This window comes from Coregonus lavaretus (genome assembly GCF_964263955.1).
Source record: "Coregonus lavaretus genome assembly, chromosome: 27".
NCBI classification, from domain to species: domain Eukaryota; kingdom Metazoa; phylum Chordata; class Actinopteri; order Salmoniformes; family Salmonidae; genus Coregonus; species Coregonus lavaretus.
The window spans coordinates 21,441,502-21,466,027 of NC_140014.1; the positions used below are offsets into that span (position 1 = coordinate 21,441,502).

Below are 24,526 nucleotides of genomic sequence, written 5' to 3' on the forward strand. Positions count from 1 at the left end.
GTGGAGCTAGAGAGAGGAAAGGGAGAGGTAGAGCTATAGAGAGGAAAGAGAGAGGTAGAGCTAGAGAGAGGAAAGAGAGAGTTATAGCTAGAGAGAGGAAAGAGAGAGGTAGAGCTAGAGAGAGGAAAGAGAGAGGTTGAGCTAGAGAGAAAAGAGAGGTAGAGCTAGAGAGGGGAAAGAGATAGGTAGAGCTAGAGAGAGGAAAGAGAGAGGTAGAGCTAGAGAGAGGAAAGAAAGATGTAGAACTAGAGAGAGGAAAGAGAGAGGTAGAGCTAGAGAGAGGAAAGAGAGAGATAGAGCTAGAGAGAGGAAAGAGAGGTAGAGCTAGAGAGAGGAAAGAGATAGGTAGAGCTAGAGAGAGGAAAGAGAGAGGTAGAGCTAGAGAGAAAAGAGAGGTAGAGCTAGAGAGAGGAAAGAGATAGGTAGAGCTAGAGAGAGGAAAGAGAGTGGTAGAGCTAGAGAGAGGAAAGAAAGATGTAGAACTAGAGAGAGGAAAGAGAGAGGTAGAGCTAGAGAGAGGAAAGAGAGAGATAGAGCTAGAGAGAGGAAAGAGAGAGGTTGAGCTAGAGAGAGAAAAGAGAGGTAGAGCTAGAGAGAGGAAAGAGATAGGTAGAGCTAGAGAGAGGAAAGGGAGAGGTAGAGCTAGAGAGAGGAAAGAAAGATGTAGAACTAGAGAGAGGAAAGAGAGAGGTAGAGCTAGAGAGAAGTAGAGCTAGAGAGAGGAAAGAGAGAGGTAGAGCTAGAGAGAGGAAAGAGAGAGGTAGAGCTAGAGAGAGGAAAGAGAGAGATAGAGCTAGAAAGAGGAAAGAGAGAGGTAGAGCTAGAGAGGAAAGAGAGAGGTATAGATAGAGAGAGGGTGAGAGAGAGGTAGAGCTAGAGAGGAAAGAGAGAGGTAGAGCTAGAGAGAGGAAAGAGAGAGGTAGAACTAGAGAGAGGAAAGAAAGAGGTAGATCTAGAGAGGGGAAAGAGTGAGGTAGAACTAGAGAGAGGAAAGAGAGGTAGAGCTAGAGAGAGGAAAAAGAGAGGTAGAGCTAGAGAGAGGAAAGAGAGAGGTAGAGCTATAGAGAGGAAAGAGAGATGTAGCGCTAGAGAGAGGAAGGAGAGAGGTAGAGCTAGAGAGAGGAAAGAGAGATGTAGCGCTAGAGAGAGGAAAGAGAGAGGTGGAGCTAGAGAGAGGAAAGGGAGAGGTAGAGCTATAGAGAGGAAAGAGAGAGGTAGAGCTAGAGAGAGGAAAGAGAGAGGTAGAGCTAGAGAGAGGAAAGAGAGAGGTAGAGCTAGAGAGAGGAAAGAGAGAGATAGAGCTAGAGAGAGGAAAGAGAGAGGTTGAGTTAGAGAGAGAAAAGAGAGGTAGAGCTAAAGAGAGGAAAGAGATAGGTAGAGCTAGAGAGAGGAAAGAGAGAGGTAGAGCTAGAGAGAGGAAAGAAAGATGTAGAACTAGAGAGAGGAAAGAGAGAGGTAGAGCTAGAGAGAGGAAAGAGAGAGAGCTAGAGAAAGGAAAGAGAGAGGTTGAGCTAGAGAGAGAAAAGAGAGGTAGAGCTATAGAGAGGAAAGAGATAGGTAGAGCTAGAGAGAGGAAAGAGAGAGGTAGAGCTAGAGAGAGGAAAGAAAGATGTAGAACTAGAGAGAGGAAAGAGAGAGGTAGAGCTAGAGAGAAGTAGAGCTAGAGAGAGGAAAGAGAGAGGTAGAGCTAGAGAGAGGAAAGAGAGCGGTAGAGCTAGAGAGAGGAAAGAGAGAGATAGAGCTAGAAAGAGGAAAGAGAGAGGTAGAGCTAGAGAGGAAAGAGAGAGGTATAGATAGAGAGAGGGTGAGAGAGAGGTAGAGCTAGAGAGGAAAGAGAGAGGTAGAGCTAGAGAGAGGAAAGAGAGAGGTAGAACTAGAGAGAAGAAAGAAAGAGGTAGATCTAGAGAGGGGAAAGAGTGAGGTAGAGCTAGAGAGAGGAAAGAGAGGTAGAGCTAGAGAGAGGAAAGAGAGAGGTAGAGCTAGAGAGAGGAAAGAGAGAGGTAGAGCTAGAGAGAGGAAAGAGAGAGGTCGAGCTAGAGAGAGGAAAGAGAGAGGTAGAGCTAGAGAGATGAAAGAGAGAGGTAGAGCTAGAGAGAGGGTGAGAGAGGTAGAGCTATAGAGAGGAAAGAGAGAGGTAGAGCTAGAGAGAGGAAAGAGAGAAGTAGAGCTAGAGAGAGGAAAGAGAGAGAATAGAAATAGAGAGAGTGGGTGTGGGGTTAGTGTGTGGGGTTAGTGTGGGTGTGGGGTTAGTGTGTGGGGGGTTAGTGTGTGTGTGGGGTTAGTGTGTGTGTGGGGTTAGTGTGTGTGTGGGGTTAGTGTGTTTGTGGGGTTAGTGTGGGTGTGGGGTTAGTGTGGGTGTGGGGTTAGTGTGTGTGGGGGGTTAGTGTGTGTGTGGGTTTAGTGTGGGTGTGGGATTTGTGTGTGTGGGGTTAGTGTGGGTGTGGGGTTAGTGTTTGTGTGGGGTTAGTGTGGATGTGGGGTTAGTGTGTGTGTGGGGTTAGTGTGTGTGTGTGGTTAGTGTGGGTGTGGGGTTAGTGTGGGTGTGGGGTTAGTGTGTGTGTGGGGTTCGTGTGTGTGTGGGGTTAGTATGGGTGTGGGGTTAGTATGGGTGTGGGGTTAGTGTGGGTGTGGGGTTAGTGTTCGTGTGGGGTTAGTGTGGGTGTGGGGTTAGTGTGGGTGTGGGGTGTTAGTGTGGGTGTTGGGTTAGTGTGGGTGTGGGTGTGGGGTTAGTGTGTGTGTTGGGTTAGTGTAGGTGTGGGGTTAGTGTGTGTGTGGGGTTAGTGTGGGTGTGGGGTTAATGTGGGTGTGGGATTAGTGTGTGAGGGGGATTAGTGTGGGTGTGGGGTTAGTGTGGGTGTGGGGTTAGTGTGTGTGTGTGTGGTTAGTGTGTGTGTGGGGTTAGTGTGGGTATGGGGTTAGTGTGTGTGTGGGTACCTGTGTCTGGCAGAGGGCACCTCTTGCAGGCCGTGCCCCAGGCCTTGCCCACACGGCTGCAGCAGCAGATCTGTTTGGTAATGTGCTGAGTGAGGGGAAGAGAACAGGTCCCCGCTGACGCTGAGCGGTAACACATCCCCCTCTGGTCCGACACAGCCTTGTCCGCTGTCCGAAAAACATATACATGCCTCCATGAGACAGACCTCACAGACCAAGGAAACACCATAAGACAGACAAGCCATCAGACATAGCAATAGAAAGTAGGAGTACTCACAAACACAGTGGCTCCTGGCAGGGTCCAGCATGTAGCCTGGTTTACAGGTGCATCTGTAGCTTCCTCTGGTGTTCAGACACTCAGCGTTCTTACAAATCCCATTCATGAGACATTCGTTGATGTCTGGGAGAAGAAAACACACCACGGTAGTACAGTATCTGACTGTTGGGTTATAACAAGGTGTCAGGATGGCAAAGGAAACAACCTGACTAACAAAACACTATTTCATTAGGTTATATAGAACCCATATCCAATGACACATCTCCATGTATAGGAATAAGGTATTGTACCTTCCCTAATCAGCCCTAAGACTATATTTATTACAGACGCCAATACATCAAACTGTGTTGTATTCTACAACAATGTTTCTGACAGCTAGAGAAGATGGATGAAGTGAGTCCTTTGTCATCTTCACACATTGAGAGGTGCCCAAGTATCACTATGGGGTGTAAGTAATCAAAACCATGAGCTGCTGGCAAGTGATGACATATGATAGATGCCCTAGATGACATATGATAGATGCCCTAGATGACATATGATAGATGCCCTAGATGGCATACACTACATGGCCAAAGGTATATGGTCACCTGCTCATCGACCATCTCATTCTAAAATCATGGGCATTAATATGGAGTTGGTCTATAAAAGCCTCCACTCTTCTGGGAAGTCTTTCAACTAAATGTTGGAACATTGCTGCGGGGACTTGCTTGAGGTCAGGGCTCTGTGCAGGCCAGTCAAGTTCTTCCACACCGATCTCGACAAACCATTTCTTTATGGACCTTGCTTTGTGCACGGGGAATTGTCATGCTGAAAAAGGAAAGGGCCTTCCCCAAACTGTTGCCACAAAGTTGGAAGCACAAAATCGTCTAGAATGTCATTGTATGCTGTAGTGTTAAGATTTCCCTTCACTGGAACTAAGGAGCCAGAACCATGAAAAACAGCCCCAGACCATTATTCCTCCTCCACCAAACTTTACAATTGGCACTACGCATTCGGGTAAGTAGCGTTCTCCTGGCATCCGCCAAACCCAGATTTGTCCGTCAGTCTGCCAGATGGTGAAGCGTGATTCATCACTCCAGAGAACGCGTTTCCACTGCTCCAGAGTCCAATGGCGGCGAGCTTTAGACCACTCCAGCCGACGCTGGAAATGTGCATGGTGATCTTAGGCTTGTGTGCGGCTGCTCGTCCATGGAAACCCATTTCATGAAGCTCCCGATGAACAGTTATTGTGCTGACGTTGCTTCCAGAGCCAGTTTGGAACTTGGTAGTGAGTGTTGCAACCGAGGACAGACGATTTTTACGTGCTACGCGCTTCAGCACTCGGCGGTCCCGTTCTGTGAGCTTGTGTGGCCTACCACTTCGCGGCTGAGCCGTTGTTGCTCCTAGACGTTTCCACTTCACAATAACAGCACTTACAGTTGACCAGGGCAGCTATAGCAGGGCAGACATTTAACGAACTTACTTTTTGGAAAGGTGGCATCCTATGACGGTGCATCGTTGAAAGTCACTGAGCTCTTCTACTGCCAATGTTTGTCTATGGAGATTGCATGGCTGTGTGCTCAACTTTACACACCTGTCAGCAATGGGTGTGGCTGAAATAGCCGAATCCACACATTTGAAGGGCCATGCAGTGTATACTTTTGGCCATGCAGTGTATGATAGATGCCCTAGATGACATATGATCGATGCCCTAGATGGCATATGAAAGATGCCCTAGATTACATATGATAGATGCCCTAGATTACATATGATAGATGCCATAGATGACATAATATAGATGCCATAGATGACATATGATAGATGCCATAGAGGACATATGATAGAGGCCATAGAGGACATATGATAGATGCCATAGATGCCATATGATAGATGCCCTAGATGACATAATATAGATGCCATAGATGACATATGATATATGCCCTAGATGACATACAGTGCCTTCGGAAAGTATTCAGACCCCTTGACTTTTTCCACATTTTGTTACGTTACAGCCTTAAATACCCCACAATGACAAAGCGAAAACAGGTTTTTAGAAATTTTTGCAAATTTGTTAAAAATACTAAACAGAAATACCTTATTTACATAAGTATTCAGACCCTTTGCTATGAGACTCAAAATTGAGCTCAGGTGCATCCTGTTTCCATTGATCATTCTTGAGATGTTTCTACAACTTGATTGGAGTCCACCTGTGGTAAATTCAATTGATTGGACAGGATTTGGAAAGGCACACAACTGTCTATATAAGGTCCCACAGTTGACAGTGCATGTCAGAGCAAAAACCAAGCCATGAGGTCGTAGGAATTGTCCGTAGAGCTCCGAGACAGGTGTCTGTCACACCCTGGCTCTGGGGACTCTATATGTTGAGCCAGGGTGTGTAGATTCTATGTGTTTGTGTTCTGTGTGGTAGATTCTAGTTGTTCTATTTCTATGTTGGCCAGAGTGGTTCTCAATCAGAGGCAACGAGTGTCAGCTGTTGCTGGTTGTCTCTGATTGGGAACCACATTTAGACAGGCTGTTTTCCCACAGTAGTTGTGGGATCTTGTTCCGTGTTGGTTGTGTTAGACCTAGGACGTCACGTTATCGTTTGTTGTTTTGTTCGTGTTATTCAGTTATTTAATAAAGTAAAATATGTTTGCATTTCACGCTGCGCCTTGGTCCTCCTCCTTCGACGATCGTGACAGAAGATCCCACCATACCAGGACCAAGCAGCGTGTCCAGGAGCAGGCAGCCTGGACATGGGAGGAGATATTGGACGGGAAAGGGTCCTGGACTTGGGAGGAGATACAGGCCGGGATGGATCGGCGTCCGTGGGAAGAGACGGTGGAGGCGCGCCGTAGAGAGGAGAAGCGGCGCCAACCGGGCCGTGGTCGGACAGGCAAGAGGCACCCCCAAAAATATTTTAGGGGGGGGCACATAGCATGGACGACGTGGCTGCTGGAGGCAGAGAAGGGGCGAGTTCGTGGACGAGGTGAGAAGGCCACCGGGTTACGGGAGCCATTTGTAAGAAAAGGGAAGGAAGATGTAGAGGCACGGCGAGAGGTACTGAGGTGTATTGCCAGTCCGGTCCGGCCCGTTCCTGATCCCCGTTTAAGGCCAGTGGTGTGTGTTCCCAGTACGGTCCGGCCTGTTCCTGTCCCTCGCACCAAGCCTACGGTGCGCGTCGCCAGCCCGGCCCGGCCTGTTCCATCTCCCCGCACCATGCTAATGGTGCGCGTCGCCAGCCCGGCCCGGCCTGTTCCTGCCCCTCGCACCAAGCTTACGGTGCGCGTCGCCAGCCCGGCCCGCTCCTGCTCCCCGCACCAAGCTAATGGTGCGCGTCGCTAGCCCGGCCCTGCCTGTTCCTGCTCCCCGCACCAAGCTAATGGTGCGCGTCGCCAGCCCGGCCCGGCCTGTTCCTGCTCCCCGCACCAAGCTAATGGTGCGCGTCGCCAGCCCGGCCCGGCCTGTTCCTGCCCCTCGCACCAAGCCTATGGTGCGCGTCGCCAGCCCGGCCCGGCCTGTTCCTGCTCCCCGCACCAAGCTAATGGTGCGCGTCGCCAGCCCGGCCCGGCCTGTTCCTGCTCCCCGCACCAAGCTAATGGTGCGCGTCGCCAGCCCGGCCCGGCCTGTTCCTGCCCCTCGCACCAAGCCTACGGTGCGCGTCGCCAGCCCGGCCCGGCCTGTTCCTGCTCCCCGCACCAAGCTAATGGTGCGCGTCGCCAGCCCGGCCCGGCCTGTTCCTGCTCCCCGCACCAAGCTAATGGTGCGCGTCGCCAGCTCGGCCCGGCCTGTTCCTGCTCCCCGCACCAAGCTAATGGTGCGCGTCGCCAGCCCGGCCCGGCCTGTTCCTGCTCCCCGCACCAAGCTAATGCTGCGCGTCGCCAGCCCGGCCCGGCCTGTTCCTGCTCCCCGCACCAAGCCTACGGTGCGCGTCGCCAGCCCGGCCCGGCCTGTTCCTGATCCCCGCACCAAGCTAATGGTGCGCATCGCCAGCCCGGCCCGGCCTGTTCCTGCCCCTCGCACCAAGCCTACGGTGCGTGTCGCCAGCCTGGCCCGGCCTGTTCCTGCCACTCGCACCAAGCCAGGGGTGCGAGTCGTCAGCCCGGTACGGCCCGTTCCTGCTCCACGCACCAAGCCAGGGGTGTGCATCGTCAGCCCGGTCCGGCCCGTTCCTGCTCCACGCACCAAGCCAGGGGTGCGCGTCGTCAGTCCGGCACAACCCGTGCCTGGGTCACCGGTGCCTGGTCAGGTACCGGTCAGCTGCTCCACACCGGAGCCTAAGCAATCCGCTCCTACGATGTCCAGTCCAGCTCCAGCCAGCGGGGCCAGACCGGACCAGGGGCGCTACGGGGGGATTGTTGGAGGGTGGTGGTCAAGCCCGGAGCTGGAACCGCCCAGCCCGGAGGAATGCCCACCCAACCCTCCCCTGTTTTGTTGGGGGGGGGGGGGGTACTGTCACACCCTGGCTCTGGGGACTCTATATGTTGAGCCAGGGTGTGTAGATTCTATGTGTTTGTGTTCTGTTTGGTAGATTCTAGTTGTTCTATTTCTATGTTGGCCAGAGTGGTTCTCCATCAGAGGCAACGAGTGTCAGCTGTTGCTGGTTGTCTCTGATTGGGAACCACATTTAGACAGGCTGTTTTCCCACAGTAGTTGTGGGATCTTGTTCCGTGTTGGTTGTGTTAGACCTAGGACGTCACGTTATCGTTTGTTGTTTTGTTCGTGTTATTCAGTTATTTAATAAAGTAAAATATGTTTGCATTTCACGCTGCGCCTTGGTCCTCCTCCTTCGACGATCGTGACAGTGTCGTGACGTGACTTACTTTAATGTATGACTGTTATTTATCGAATCACCTAACTATGTTTAATTGTCACTCGATTCAATTAATCATGTAACAATTAACTAATTAGGAATATGTGGCACCACGGAAGAAGTTGTTTAACGAGTTACCATCTCCCGAATTAAACTCTTAGAAGATATATATGTTATATATCGATAACAGTCACTTATCAAATAATTCCCAGTCTCATTCTGAACGTCGCATAATCCTTGAACCTGCAAGAACCCTAACCTTATGATGAAGCAGCAATACACAAATTGGCTTAATTATTTATTTACTAACTAACTAAATAATAACACAATACAAACACACACATAGGTTATTGATTACTAACCTAATACAACAAAAACAGGTCCCTAGTGGACTGGACTAACAATTGCATGACTGCTTGGGTAGAAGGAGGGTCAGAGTGGAAGGGAGAGACAGAGATTTAAACTATCATGGTTATTTTGGAGACTATGCTCACAGTAATCATAATACCTATGCACCCTAATAACGCTAATTCGGATTAGAAATGCAACATGTATTTACGTGTAGCTGTCCTTGATAGTTGAGTTGATGATGTAGGACTCTGGTTTGCCCACCAGAGATCCCAATTTCCTTGGTAGAGTTTCTGGTCGTAGTGCTGGTTAGAATGTATACTTCAGATGTGCCAGTGGTTGTCCGAGAGGGATTGTCCTTCCCACTTCGTATCTAGTGAAAGTTCTGTAGATGACTATACATGCCAGCTGCAGACTGAAATGATAAGGTCTAGTGCATTGTCTTCTTCTTCACCTTGTGTAGAGGTTGAGAGTTTCAGAGTTTCTCCATTTCAAACATGTGGACTAATGTCTCACGTTTTCTGGTCTTGTAGAAATTCAACCATTTGCAACGTTCAGCTCACACTTCATGTCTGCTGGTCTAAAGAGTTTCAACCATTTTAAGCCGTGGGGATTGCTGGTCTGGTAAAATTCAACCATTTGCAACGTTTAGATCACGCTTCACGTCTGCTGGTCTTCCTTTGGTAATGGAGTTGTAGTTTTAAACCATTTTGTAACGTTTAGCTCACGCTTCACGCTTCTTGGTCTGTAGAGTTTCAACCATTTGCAACGTTTAGCTCACGCTTCACGTCTGCTGGTCTAAAAGTTTATTTGTTTTTCAAGGCTTTTTATGCACTCGGGGTAAAAGGGGCGTTCCATAATGTTTACACAATCTCTGATGTTACTCGGGGTGGGGCTAGTCACTGTGCATAGTTTATATGAAAAACTATATTTTATACAACATTTAGATGTAAACTTGATAGATAGAATATGTACACTTTCCGAGTTACAGTTATTACAGTGAGTGAAATAAGTATTTGATCCCCTGCTGATTTTGTACGTTTGCCCACTGACCAAGACATGATCAGTCTATAATTTTAATGGTAGGTTTATTTGAACAGTGAGGGACAGAATAACAACAAAAAAATCCTGAAAAACGCATGTCAAAAATGTTAGAAATTGATTTGCATTTTAATGAGGGAAATACGTATTTGACCCCTCTGCAAAACATGACTTAGTACTTGGTGGCAAAACCCTTGTTGGCAATCACAGAGGTCAGACGTTTCTTGTAGTTGGCCACCAGGTTTGCACACATCTCAGGAGGGATTTTGTCCCACTCCTCTTTGCAGATCTTCTCCAAGTCATTAAGGTTTCGAGGCTGATGTTTGGCAACTCGAACCTTCAGCTCCCTCCACATATTTTCTATGGGATAAAGGTCTGGAGACTGGCTAGGCCACTCCAGGACCTTATTGTGCTTCTTCTTGAGCCACTCCTTTGTTGCCTTGGCCGTGTGTTTTGGGTCATTGTCATTACATTTTACATTTTAGTCATTTAGCAGACGCTCTTATCCAGAGCGACTTACAGGAGCAATTAGGGTTAAGTGCCTTGCTTAAGGGCACATCGACAGATTTTTCACCTAGTCGGCTCGGGGATTAGAACCAGCGACCTTTCGGTTACTGGCACAACGCTCTTACCCACTAAGCTACCTGCCGCCGTGCTGGAATACCCATCCACAACCCATTTTCAATGCCCTGACTGAGGGAAGGAGGTTCTCACTCAAGATTTGATGGTACATGGCCTCTGAATCATTCAGATGTTCATTGGCAAACTTCAGACGGGCCTGTATATGTGCTTTCTTGAGCAGGGGGACCTTGCGGGTGCTGCAGGATTTCAGTCCTTCACGGCGTAGTGTGTTACCAATTGTTTTCTTGGTGACTATGGTCCCAACTGCCTTGAGATCATTGACAAGATCCTCCCGTGTAGTTCTGGGCTGAACCCTCACCATTCTCATGATCATTGCAACTCCACGAGGTGAGATATTGCATGGAGCCCCAGGCCGAGGGAGATTGACAGTTATTTTGTGTTTCTTCCATTTGCGAATAATCACACCAACTGTTGTCACCTTCTCACCAAGCTGCTTGGCGATGGTCTTGTAGCCCATTCCAGCCTTGTGTAGGTCTACAATCTTGTCCCTGACATCCTTGGAGGAGAGCTCTTTGGTCTTGGCCATGGTGGAGAGTTTGGAATCTGATTGATTGATTGCTTCTGTGGACAGGTGTCTTTTATACAAGTAACAAACTGAGATTAGGAGCACTCCCTTTAAGAGTGTGCTCCTAATCTCAGCTCGTTATTTGTATAAAAGACACCTGGGAGCCAGAAATCTTTCTGATTGAGAGGGGATCAAATACTTTTTTCCCTCACTGTACTTGATACCATCCTTAATGACATTACAAAATAATAAACAATATGACATGATTATTCTTTAGATCCCCACTGACCATTTCCCACATTATTTTAAGTAGGAATATTGTTTCATTATCCCCTTTTGGATGTTGGAGTCTTGGCGGGAAGACTTCCTTAGTCTCACAGGGAAATTCGTCTTCCCATACAAGAGACCAAAAGGAGTACTTTTCTTCGAACTATTTATGACCGGCTGTTAAGTCATAAAACTGGCCCCCAGGAAAGGGGGTGTTAAAACCTTTGCCTGGCAGGAATGTTTGAACCTCAACCCATGAGGGCAAGTCATGACACAGGATTGTGTCGAGGCACAGATCTGGGGAAGTGTACCAAAACATGTCTGCAGCATTGAAGGTCCCCAAGAACACAGTGGCCTCCATCATTCTTAAATGGAAGAAGTTTGGAACCACCAAGACTCTTGCTGGAGCAATCGGTGGCGAAGGTTCTTGGTCAGGGAGGTGACCAAGAACCCGATGGTCACTCTGACAGAGCTCCAGAGTTCCTCTGTGGAGATAGGAGAACCTTCCAGAAGGACAACCATCTCTGCAGCACTCCACCAATCAGGCCTTTATGGTAGAGTGACCAGACGGAAGCCTCTCCTCAGTAAAAGGCACATGACAGCCCGCTTGGAGTTTGCCAAAATGCACCTAAAGACTATCAGACCATGAGAAACAAGATTCTCTGGTCTGATGAAACCAAGATGGAACTATTTGGCCTGAATGCCAATTGTCAAGTCTGAAGGAAACATGCTACCATCCCTACGATGAAGCATGGTGGCGGCAGCATCATGCTGTGGGGATGTTTTTCAGCGGCAGGGACTGGGAGACTAGTCGGGATCGAGGCAAAGATGAATGGAGCAAAGTACAGAGAGATCCTTCATGAAAACCTGCTCCAGAGTGCTTAGGGCCTCAGACTGGGGCGAAGATTCACCTTCCAACAGGACAACAACCCTAAGCACACAGCCAAGACAATGCAGGAGTCTCTGAATGTCATTGAGTGGAGAGACCTGAAAATAGCTGTGCAGCAACGCTCCCCATCCAACCTGACAGAGCTTGAGAGGATCTGCAGAGAAGAATGGGAGAAACTCCCCAAATACAGGTGTGCCAAGCTTGTAGTGTCATAACCAAGAAGACTCGAGGCTGTAATCACTGCCAACGGTGCTTCAACAAAGTACTGAGTAAAGGGTCTGAATACTTATGTAAATGTTATATTTCAGGGGTTGTTTAAATATACATGAGCAAAAATGTCATTATGGGGTCATTATGGGGTATTGTGTGTAGATTGATGAGGGGGAAAAAACAATGTAATCAATTTTAGAATAAGGCTGTAACCTAACAAAATGTGGAAATAGTCAAGGGGACTGAATACTTTCCGAAGGAACTGTTTGATAGATGCCATTAATGACATATGATAGATATCCTAGATGACATATGAAAGATGCCCTAGATGACATTTGAAAGATGCCCTAGATGACATATGATAGATGCCCTAGGAGACATAATATAGATGCCCTAGATGACATATGATAGATGCCATAGATGACATTTGATAGATGCCCTAGATGACATATGATAGATGCCATAGCTGACATATGATATATGCCATATGATAGATGCCATAGATGACATGTGATAGATGCCATAGATGACATATGATAGATGCCATAGGTGATATATGACAGATGCCATAGATGCCATATGACAGATGGCTTTTTGTAACAATATAATATATCAGAGAAGTGGAGTGACATCATTAGACAGTGTGTGAACTGCACGTAAACTGTGTAAACACACACACTCTATTGTATTTGTTCTTGGTATCTTGTCAAATCTTTTTGATAAAACATAGAGAGAGAGAGAGAGAGAGAGAGAGAGAGAGAGAGAGAGAGAGAGAGAGAGAGAGAGAGAGAGAGAGAGAGAGAGAGAGAGAGAGAGAGAGAGAGAGAGAGAGAGAGAGAGAGAGAGAGAGAGAGAGAGAGAGAGAGAAATGGCTCTTTTCCTGAAAGAGCAGTGTAGCTGGAAATGGAGCAGAGATAGGATGGGGTATGTTTTAGATTAGCATCCCTGTTCCTACAGTTTATTTCCCACACTGTGACCAAGGTCAATGCATCCTATAAGCTCACGTCAGAAAATATACTAGAGGCAGAGAGTGTTTTTCCCCCTCAACCATGTGCGGGAAGGAGGAAAGACAGCGTGATGGTGAGTGGCATTTGTTTATGTGTCCATTCAACAGCAGAGAGCCGTGCTCCTGAGTCACCCAGCCAGCCAGAGGAGGTAGCTAGTGGCCCAGGCAGGAGGCAGGAGGCAGGAGGCAGGAGGCAGGAGGCAGGAGGCAGGAGGCAGGAGGCAGGAGAAGAGCACCACATGCCTCAGCCTCTTAGTCATGCCACCACATTGGGACCATGCAGGGTTTGTTTTTTCACAGAGTTAAACAAAGAGTAAATCATTAGGCCTTTTCCCATCGCCGTGACGACTGGAACCTGACAAGCTGCCATGGCAGATTTTCCCAATAATAATGAATCTGCTATTGTTTTGCTGGTGTGCTAGCCGGTGGAAATAGTGAGCTTATAAGGGAACAGGCAGGGTCTGGGGAGTGATGGGAGGCAAAACAAACTATCATGTGAGTACAGGCCTCTCTCTATATACAGTGAGGGAAAAAAGTATTTGATCCCCTGCTGATTTTGTACGTTTGCCCACTGACAATGAAATGATCAGTCTATAATTTTAATGGTAGGTTTATTTGAACAGTGAGAGACTGAATAACAACAAAACAATCCTGAAAAACGCATGTCAAAAATGTTATAAATTGATTTGCATTTTAATGAGGGAAATAAGTATTTGACCCCCTCTCAATCAGAAAGATTTCTGGCTCCCAGGTGTCTTTTATACAAATAACAAGCTGAGATTAAGAGCACACTCTTAAAGGGAGTGCTCCTAATCTCAGTTTGTTACCTGTATAAAAGACAACTGTCCACAGAAGCAATCAATCAATCAGATTCCAAACTCTCCACCATGGCCAAGACCAAAGAGCTCTCCAAGGATGTCAGGGACAAGATTGTAGACCTACACAAGGCTGGAATGGGCTACAAGACCATCGCCAAGCAGCTTGGTGAGAAGGTGACAACAGTTGGTGTGATTATTCGCAAATGGAAGAAACACAAAATAACTGTCAATCTCCCTCGGCCTGGGGCTCCATGCAAGATCTCACCTCGTGGAGTTGCAATGATCATGAGAACGGTGAGGAATCAGCCCAGAACTACACGGGAGGATCTTGTCAATGATCTCAAGGCAGCTGGGACCATAGTCACCAAGAAAACAATTGGTAACACACTACGCCGTGAAGGACTGAAATCCTGCAGCGCCCGCAAGGTCCCCCTGCACAAGAAAGCACATATACAGGGCCGTCTGAAGTTTGCCAATGTACATCTGAATGATTCAGAGGAGAACTGGGTGAAAGTGTTGTGGTCAGATGAGACCAAAATCGAGCTCTTTGGCATCAACTCAACTCGCCATGTTTGGAGGAGGAGGAATGCTGCCTATGACCCAAAGAACACCATCCCCACCGTCAAACATGGAGGTGGAAACATTATGCTTTGGGGGTGTTTTTCTGCTAAGGGGACAGGACAACTTCACCGCTCAAAGGGGCGATGGACGGGGCCATGTACCGTCAAATCTTGGGTGAGAACCTCCTTCCCTCAGCCAGGGCATTGAAAATGGGTTGTGGATGGGTATTCCAGCATGACAATGACCCAAAACACACGGCCAAGGCAACAAAGGAGTGGCTCAAGAAGAAGCACATTAAGGTCCTGGAGTGGTCTAGCCTGTCTCCAGACCTTAATCCCATAGACAATCTGTGGAGGGAGCTGAAGGTTTGAGTTGCCAAATGTCAGCCTCGAAACCTTAATGACTTGGAGAAAATCTGCAAAGAGGAGTGGATCAAAATCCCTCCTGAGATGTGTGCAAACCTGGTGCCCAACTATAAGAAACGTCTGAACTCTGTTTTTCTGGATTTTTTTGTTGTTATTCTGTCTCTCACTGTTCAAATAAATCTACCATTAAAATTATAGACTGATCATGTCTTTATCAGTGGGCAAACGTACAAAATCAGCAGGGGATCAAATACTATTTTCCCTCACTGTACATATATACAGTCAGCTCCAAAAGTATTGGGACAGTGACACATTTTTTTTTTGTTTTGGCGCGGTACTCCAGCACTTTGGATTTGAAATGATACAGTGACTATGAGGTTAAAGTGCATACTGTCAACTTTAATGTTAGGGTAGTTTAGAAATTACAGCACTTTTTGTACATAGTCCCCCCATTTTAGGGTACCAAAGGTATTGGGACAAATTCACTTATATGTGTATTAAGTAGTCAAAAGTTTAGTACTTGGCCCCATATTCCTAGCATGCAATGATTACATCAAGCTTGTAACTCTACAAACTTGTTGGATGCATTTGCTGTTTGTTTTGGTTGTGTTTCAGAATATTTTGTGACCATTAGAAAAATGGTAAATAATGTATTGTGTCGTTTTTGTCAATTTTATAGTAAATAAGAATAGAGCGTGTTTCTAAACACTTCTACATTATTGTGGATGCTACCATGATTACAGATAGTTCTAAATTAATCGTGAATAATGATGAGTGAGAAAGTTACAGACGCACAAATATCATATCCCCAAGACATACTAACCTCTCACCATTACAATAACAGGGGAGGTTAGCATTTTTGGGGTGTATGATATTTATGCCTTTTGGAGCTCACTGTAATCCACTGATCATCCTTGAAATGTTTCTACACCTTGATTGGAGTCTACCTGTGGGAAATTCAATTGATTGGACATGATTTGGAAAGGCACACACCTGTCTATATAAGGTCCCACAGTTGACAGTGCATGTCAGAGCAAAAACCAAGCCATGAGGTCGAAGGAATTGTCCGTAGAGCTCCGAGACAGGATTGTGTCAAGGTACTGATCTGGGGAAGGGTACCAAAACATTTCTGCAGCATTGAAGTTTCCCAAGAACACAGTGGCCTCCATCTTTCTTAAATGGAAGAAGTTTGGAACCACCAAGACTCTTCCTAGAGCTGGCTGCCTGGCCAAACTGAGCAATCGGGGCAGAAGAGCCTTGGTCAGGGAGGTGACCAAGAACCCGATGGTCACTCTGACAGAGCTCTAGAGTTCCTCTGTGGAGATGGGAGAACCTTCCAGAAGGACAACCATCTCTGCAGCACTCCACCAATCAGGCCTTTATGGTAAGAGTGGCCAGACAGAAGCCACTCCTCAGTAAAAGGCAAATGACAGCCTGCTTGGAGTTTGCCAAAAGGCACCTAAAGATTAATTTTTTGTCTTTGTCATTATCGGGTATTGTGTGTAGATTGATGAGGGAAAAAAACAATTTAATCAATTTTAAAATAAGCCTGTAATGTAACAAAATGTGGAAAAAGTCAAGGGGTCTGAATACTTTCCGAACGCACTGTAAATATGTGTGTGTGTGTGTGTGTGTGTGTGTGTTTGTGTGTTTGTGTGTGTGTGTGTGTATGTCTGTGTGTGCGTGTCTGTGTGCGTGCATGTGTGTTGGTGGTATGGGGGATTAAAAGGGGAACAAGTTTAAGGTCATAAATAGCTGAGCCCCCATGACCTATCCCCCTCTGTTAGTAATGATGTAAACAGGCCAACTCAAGTGTAAGCAAATGGGCGGACATTGTTTCCTGTTTGGGTGAGCCATGGGGCACGTAAAGAAGATGCAATGGACAACTGCCGTCATGGGGTTATACACTATGAGCTCTGACCAAACCATATCTCTTGGGGAAACAGAACTCTGCTAGCTCCCACTCAGAAAGACAACAACACTGCTTGTGGAGGCGACAGGGACTATAGGGAAGTTCAACGTTAGGCTCAGCCTTCCTTCATCACATGGGGTCTGTAATCCAGGGTCAGGTTGATTCCAGATTAGTGTTAGTGGTACAGTCTGGTCGGGGGTAAGGGATTGGAACTGACTAGCATGACAGCCTGTCATGACCTGCACTAATCTCAACACCTATCTGACTTCATGGTTGGTCGCTCACTCATTCTCCAAGAGACATTCTCTGTTATTATATATGCACAGATGGAACACACATAGACGTCCATCAGAGCCCTCCGACAGGTTTCTCATGACACCATTGTTATTGTAGTAATGACGTGGAATGATGACTCCACCCAAAGAGTCCCCTGACTGCGCTTAAACTGACAATCTGCCGGCCCTGAACTCACCCGACCCGTCATTTCTCACTTGTTGACGGCAGGGCCAAAATAAGCTTGTAGAGGATTCACATAAACAACCAGGATAATTTTATTATTATTATAATTTTACTGCCATTGTAAAGGAAATAACTGGTACTATTGGAAGGGACTGGGAGGTCCTCTGTCAAATAAGCCAGAGCTGTTTAAATGTTTTGAATCAGACACTAAACATAAGTCACTAAGCAAAAAATACATCAATTTGAGGATTTGGGAAGAGTGAGTGTTTCTTTTCCAAATCTTCTGAGTTACATGTAAGAACTTGACCGGTCCTTAGCTGGAACACCTGTCAAATCTCAATCCATAACATCTACATAGATATAGGCTAACTAACAATGTGACCTGCTGTCTATAGAGACTTACGCCCCCACTCACAGTAGAAACAGCACATACTAAATCTATGGCAGTGAGGCCATAGATGTTCCACTACATAAGCAGCCCTATAGATATACAGCTGACCCAGTTTCTCTGGAGTGATAAGGTCCTGAGGTCACAAAACAGCATGTGTTTCTGAGGGGACATCTTATCTGTGACACAATGCCCACTGTACACCACCATCTTATCTGTGACGTGCTGCCCACTGTACACCACCAAGCCCAGCGGCAGGAGTAGAAAAAAAGAGCAGGGTGAATCACGTCTGTGCTCAGACACAGGATAAGACACAATACTTTTTCTCCTCCCGTGAAATACAGAGCAGGAAGCTCAAAGCGAGGAGTCACACTTTGGCAAGGAGGACACCCGTTTGATAATAATGACAGAATCCCTGAAAAACCAGCTTTTGCCTCCTTGGCGGTTGTTCTGAGGGCTAAAATAAAATAATTTTTGGGAATGGAGCTCCAGCTGAATTGGACCAAGACTTTGAAGCTGGCCAGTAAATATTGTGAATATCTGTCAGTTTGGTTTTTCAGCCTCCAAAAATGAGGGACTGCGAGGGGAGAACATCTTGAAGTGATCAGAAAAAGCCAGCTGAATTAAAGTCAGATAAATTACTTTACTGGCAACTCTTGACAACCTTTTGGACAGCAAAAAAAGTGTCCTTGTCCACAGCTTTTTTTATATAAATGCGAGGAATGCAAAATCATTTAGCATATTAATAACTCTATAACACTATCACCACAAATAAGAAAAACCCACAGTATCCACAATACACTCTACTACAGTATTTGCCACGCAACTCAGAAAACTTGTTGAACTTTACTGTTGATGATGACCAATCTAATAAAATAAAACAAATCTTATTTTTTTGACTGTGACGTGCATTTCAAACCATTATAACATCTAAATGACCACATTTAACGTTGGTTTGTGATTACTGTAAAATGATCTGTTTATGATGGTGCACTCCATAAGATTAAGTATGCGATGTCATCCAGATTTAAAAAACATAAATCAAGTCTTTGGAAGGTGGGAGTGGAAGAGCTGGTCATAAATCTAACTGATAGTCCTTAGCACTGACAGAAACTATATTTGGAGAATAGCACGAGAAACATCTAGAAATCACTGATGTATGAGGTAATGCATATCTCTTCAGGCCAAAATAGACCTATTGATCTTTGAATTCCATTATGATTTAACACCATCTTATATGTGTTCTCTCCCTCTCTGTGGTTGTCTACAGCAGTGTTCCCCAACTCCAGTCCTCCAGTACCGCAATTTGTTTGTTGTAGCCCTGGGCAAAAACACCTGATTCAACTTGTCAAGGGCTTGATGATTAGTTGACAAGTAAAATCAGGTGTGCTTGTCCAGGGCCACAACAAAATTCGTACTGTTGGGGGTACTGGAGGACCAGACTTGGGAAACACTGGTCTACAGTATCTACAGTATCTACAGTATCCAGTGGATGGACTTTGTGGGAGGTTATCTCTTCTATAGCAGTCAGGAGGGAGGCATGCAACACATTCACGGACACAGTTTGTTTTCACACACAGATGGATGGGTGAGCTGGAAGTCACGCCGTCTATCCCCCGCCGACAGATTGAGTGGGAGCATTGAGAACAAACTGTAACAGAAGTTTAACAAAAGGCTTTGGCTATATAGCTCTATACAGACCTCCACAGAGCAATTAAAAACACCACTCCCTCCTGGGGCATATTGGCAGCTGAACTCTGACCCAGGCCACAGCTTATTGTACCCATGACCCTGTTCCCAGTAGGCTAGACATATAGACAGGAATACTTTTATACAGGCCCTGGGGGCTTGTTAAGCATGGTCATGTATGGGCAGTCACTGTAAACTGTTCTTATCACAACACAGACATAACGTTTTGAGTATAGGATTTGGTGGAGTGTGGTTGCAACACAATGCATGTGTGGGGGTTGACTTGGGTCATTTGAATTCAATGCAGACATGGTACAACTATGTTAGAATACAATCTATGGGAAAAATGTAAATGACAGTTCTTCAGGCACTATTGGTATTACTTAACACAAGCAAACAACAGGACATCATCTTTCCTTCCCCTTACCTTGACAATGAGTCATGTTCATCCTCTTGTAACCCTTGGGGCATTCCACTTGCCCGTTCGCAATCACTGCATACGCTGCGGGAAAGAAAAACGAAAGAAGGTGATGAGTGAGAGCACTGATTAGAGAAAGAGAAATGATCACACTCTGCTTGTCTACTTTAAAAAGCATTGCATCCATAACACACAGAGGGAGGGAGGGAGGGAGGGAGGGAGGGAGATAGTTCATGTGTAGCATGGGAGCATATAAGTTACAGATGTGCTGAGCTTGGCAGGGGGAGAAATTAGATGGGGACCCACAGATGGGCCCTGCGGGACACCACAATGCTGCCATGTAAACAAATCCCCATTAACCACAGTTATACAACAGCACTGCCATCACGCACAATCATCAACACCACACGTCATTTATAATCATATTACCTAGAGCTCCACACCCCTGGGGACACATACACAGCGAAAGAGAGCCTGTATATCATAAATTGTTTCGAGAAAACACATGCCACAGCCATGACCTGTGTCACCAACCACGCCGAATATCACTTAAACACCAGACTAATGCTTCATGTGTACACGCCAGGAATGCTGATAAATGCAAGGTTTACTGGGGTCCTTACGAGGGTGCTGCGCATATTTCTTTTTGCTTGTTCTACTAAAAAAATTACAATCTCCTCATGTAGCATGTCCTTCAGTGGGGTACTTTAGAGGTTCACTGAAGCGGTGTTGTAAATAACGCTCTGTGTCCGTTCATGCCCCCCAGCGTGGCCATACACTTGCTGACAGAGGCCTGAAAACATGATGTCATTATTCATTTGGCACCCAGTCAGGGCAGGGCACGCTCCATTAGTTGTTGGGACTGGGGAAGGACACTATTCTCAATATCAGATGGCCAGGACTGAGTCTTCACTTGTGAGGTTGGATTGAGGTAGGGGGTAATCAGAGCCGAATGCTGGACAGGATCAAGGTGATTAGTCACAGATTTCACAGTTATGGAAAGGTGAAAGAGGAGACGCAGACGATGAGTCTCCTAGAATATCACCAGACACATGTTGAAAGGAGAATGGTCCTCCTCATGATTTAGTAGTGTCTGGCTAGGGTGGATTTTTCATTTCGACATGACGGGACAGTACAGTGTATTCACTCCCTTTACATCCAGTGGAAGAGCAGAAAATGTTTTTCATGTGACATACAGACCATTCTTAGCTTATCTAGTTCATCAGATTGCGAGTGGCACCACACAATTGACAAGCCTTCAAAAGAATGTTGAGATCTCATCTGTACGTTTGATCTAATTTTCAGCTTATATGCACACACATGCTCATTCATAGCTTGAAACATGCACAAAGTATGGCACACTACATGTGAGCTCCATAAGTATTATCAATATCTATCCTCCTAGGTCAGACATGACAAACACTGCTCTTATACAGTATCTGTAATGGCATTTGGAGCACAGCAGGAATTTCGCCACCAGTACCAATGAAAACATGTTATCTTCCCTCCAGGCTCTTCCCCTGGCAGAGTGGGCCCTGAGGGGAAGTTTATCTTCAGGCAGCGCTGCAGCAGATTGCAGGGTGTTGATCTGGAGGCCTGGGAGTGACAGACAGTGGTGTTGCAGGCCGTCTGGCAGACAGTGGTGTTGCAGGCCGTCTGGCAGGTAAGCAGACGGTGGGTCAACAGGACCTGATAAGAGTCCCTCTCATGCAACCCATCAATCTAGACACCAGGGCAGTGCAAACAGGCCCGGCATCCCCTCAGCCACAGCAGCACATCTGCCCTTACATCAGTGTAGCACTGTCGGACACACAAAGCACAGAGACCCTGCAGTCAGCCTTCCTCCTCCTCCTCTGTTTGTTTGGGAACCCCCCATCATTTATTTTCCTTTTCCTTCCTACACAGGCGACAAGCTGTTAATTTGAAAAAATGTGGTGGAATTCTGATTCCAGATACTGCTGCCAAAGTTCTCTTCGTTTGTGGGATTGGTGAACCTCAGTTCATCAACAGGCTATCAATATCGCAGGGAGGAGGAAGAAGAGGGGGGAGATCTTGTAGTCTACCTGGAATGTTCCATCAATCTATATTATTTATGGTGTTATCCCATCTGTGTCCTGAGTGGTTGTGAGAGTCTAACAGTATGAGTTCAAGGCTCTGTTGGTCATGACGTCACTCAGTGGATCACTGAATGAGGCAGTAAGGCTGCAGTACATGCAGGTTCACACAGCAGATCAGAAGTGGGTCAGACCAGACGGGAGCGCCACTGCAGGGTCAGGGTCGGGGATAATCGTGTCAAAGCGAAGCACCTGTTCCGGTCCCGCCCTGAATCCCTGGACTCCCCAGAGAGTCCTCTGGGTAATGAGCTGTTGTGACATGGCGGTAGGCGAGGCGGGTGCGAACCCCCATGAGAACAGGATCTGTCTGCCCTGATTAACTGAAGGGGCACATGCCAAGGGATGCCTCGCAGGGGGCAGGCCACTCTATAAATCTTATTAGTACTGAGAGACTAGGGGGGACACAGAGGAGAGCAGGTCTGTCTGAAGTATCAGTATGGATGACGGACATATCAGTATGGATGACGGATCACCACCTCAAGCTGAACCCTGGCAAGACGGAGCTGCTCTTCCTCCCGGGGAAGGACTGCCCGTTCCATGATCTCGCCATCACGGTTGACAACTCCGTTGTGTCCTCCTCCCAGAGTGCGAAGAGCCTTGGCGTGACCCTGGACAACACCCTGTCGTTCTCCGCTAACATCAAGGCGGTGACCCGATCCTGCAGGTTCATGCTCTACAACATTCGGAGAGTACGACCCTGCCTTACACAGGAAGCGGCACAGGTCCTAATCCAGGCACTTGTCATCTCCTGTCTGGATTACTGCAACTCGCTGTTGGCTGGGCTCCCTGCCTGTGCCATTAAACCCCTACAACTCATCCAGAATGCCGCAGCCCGTCTGGTGTTCAACCTTCCCAAGTTCTCTCACGTCACCCCCCTCCTCCGCACACTCCACTGGCTTCCAGTTGAAGCTCGCATCCGTTACAAGACCATGGTGCTTGCCTATGGAGCAGTGAGGGGAACGGCACCTCCGTACCTTCAGGCTCTGATCAGTCCCTACACCCAAACGAGGGCATTGCGTTCATCCACCTCTGGCCTGCTGGCTCCCCTTCCTCTGCGGAAGCATAGCTCCCGCTCAGCCCAGTCAAAACTGTTCGCTGCTCTGGCACCCCAATGGTGGAACAAGCTCCCTCACGACGCCAGGACAGCGGAGTCACTCACCACCTTCCGGAGACACTTGAAACCCCACCTCTTTAAGGAATACCTGGGATAGGATAAAGTAATCCTTCTACCCCCCCCCCCCCCCCCACTGGCTATAGGGTGAATGCACCAATTTGTAAGTCGCTCTGGATAAGAGTGTCTGCTAAATGACGTAAATGTGCCCTTGAGCAAGGCACTTAACCCTAATTGCTCCTGTAAGTCGCTCTGGATAAGAGCGTCTGCTAAATGACTAAAATGTAAATGTCAATGTAAATGAAGTAACTTCCCCCACAGGTTACCTGAGCTTGCTGACAGGACATCATCTGTATGGTCAACCCACTGCTAAAGACAATGGCAAACAAACAAGATACTGCATAAATAACATCAGAGGTTTTGCCTAACCACCTTAACAGGGAAAACGAGCTATAGGCCAGTGCAATGGAAAACAAACCCAAAGAATGAAATGTACTGTAAGCTACAGTTGAAGTCAGAAGTTTACATACACCTTAGCCAAATACATTTGAACTCAGTTTTTCACAATTCCTGACATTTAATCCTAGAAAAAAATTCCCTGTTTTAGGTCAGTTAAGATCACCACTTTATTTTAAGTCAGAATAATAGTAGAGAGAATGATTTATTTCAGCTTTTACAGTGAGGGAAAAAAGTATTTGATCCCCTGCTGAATTTGTACGTTTGCCCACTGACAAAGACATGATCAGTCTATAATTTGAATGGTAGGTTTATTTGAACAGTGAGAGACAGAATAACAACAAAAAAATCCAGAAAAACGCATGTCAAAAATGTTAGAAATTGATTTGCATTTTAATTAGGGAAATAAGTAGGCCACTCCAGGAACTTAATGTGCTTCTTCTTGAGACACTCCTTTGTTGCCTTGGCTGTGTGTTTTGGGTCATTGTCATGCTGGAATACCCATCCATGACCCATTTTTTTAATTTATTTTTTATTTTTTTAGTCATTTAGCAGACGCTCTTATCCAGAGTGCATTCATTATTTTTTTTATATATATATTTTTTTCATACTGACCCCCCGTGGGAATCGAACCCACAACCCTGGCGTTGCAAACGCCATGCTCTACCAACTGAGCTACATCCCTGCCGGCCATTCCCATCCCTACCCTGGACGACGCTGGGCCAATTGTGCGCCGTCGCATGGGTCTCCCGGTCGCGGCCGGCTACGACAGAGCCTGGATTCGAACCAGGATCTCTAGTGGCACAGCTAGCACTGCGATGCAGTGCCTTAGACCACTGCGCCACTCGGCATTTTCAATGCCATGGCTGAGGGAAGGAGGTTCTCACCCAAGATTTGACAGTACGTCCATCGTCCCTTTGATGCGGTGAAGTTGTCCTGTCCCCTTAGCAGAAAAACACCCCCAAAGCATAATGTTTCCACCTCCATGTTTGACGGTGGGGATGGTGTTCTTGGCAGCATTCCTCCTCCTCCAAACACAGCGAGTTGAGTTGATGCCAAAGAGCTCGATTTTGGTCTCATCTGACCACAACACTTTCACCCAGTTCTCCTCTGAATCATTCAGATGTTCATTGGCAAACTTCAGATGGCCCTGTATATGTACTTTCTTGAGCAGGGGGACCTTGCGGGCGCTGCAGGATTTCAGTCCTTCATGGCGTAGTGTGTTACCAATTGTTTTCTTGGTGACTATGGTCCCAGCTGCCTTGAGATCATTGACAAGATCCTCCCGTGTAGTTCTGGGCTGATTCCTCACCGTTCTCATGATCAT

The 24,526-nt window shown here is 46.8% G+C and overlaps 1 protein-coding gene across 1 annotated transcript in view; it reads right to left on the reverse strand.

Moving 5' to 3' along the window:
* The window catches only part of LOC311102870 (latent-transforming growth factor beta-binding protein 2-like), a gene marked incomplete at its 5' end in the record, with an annotated part of 178,549 nt that overhangs the window by 58,005 nt on the left and 96,018 nt on the right, over positions 1–24,526 (reverse strand). The window contains 3 exons of the mRNA XM_084144321.1: positions 2,935–3,099; positions 3,209–3,331; positions 19,528–19,602. Coding sequence (XP_084000447.1) covers positions 2,935–3,099; positions 3,209–3,331; positions 19,528–19,602 — 363 coding nt within the window. The remainder of the gene's footprint in view (positions 1–2,934; positions 3,100–3,208; positions 3,332–19,527; positions 19,603–24,526) is intronic.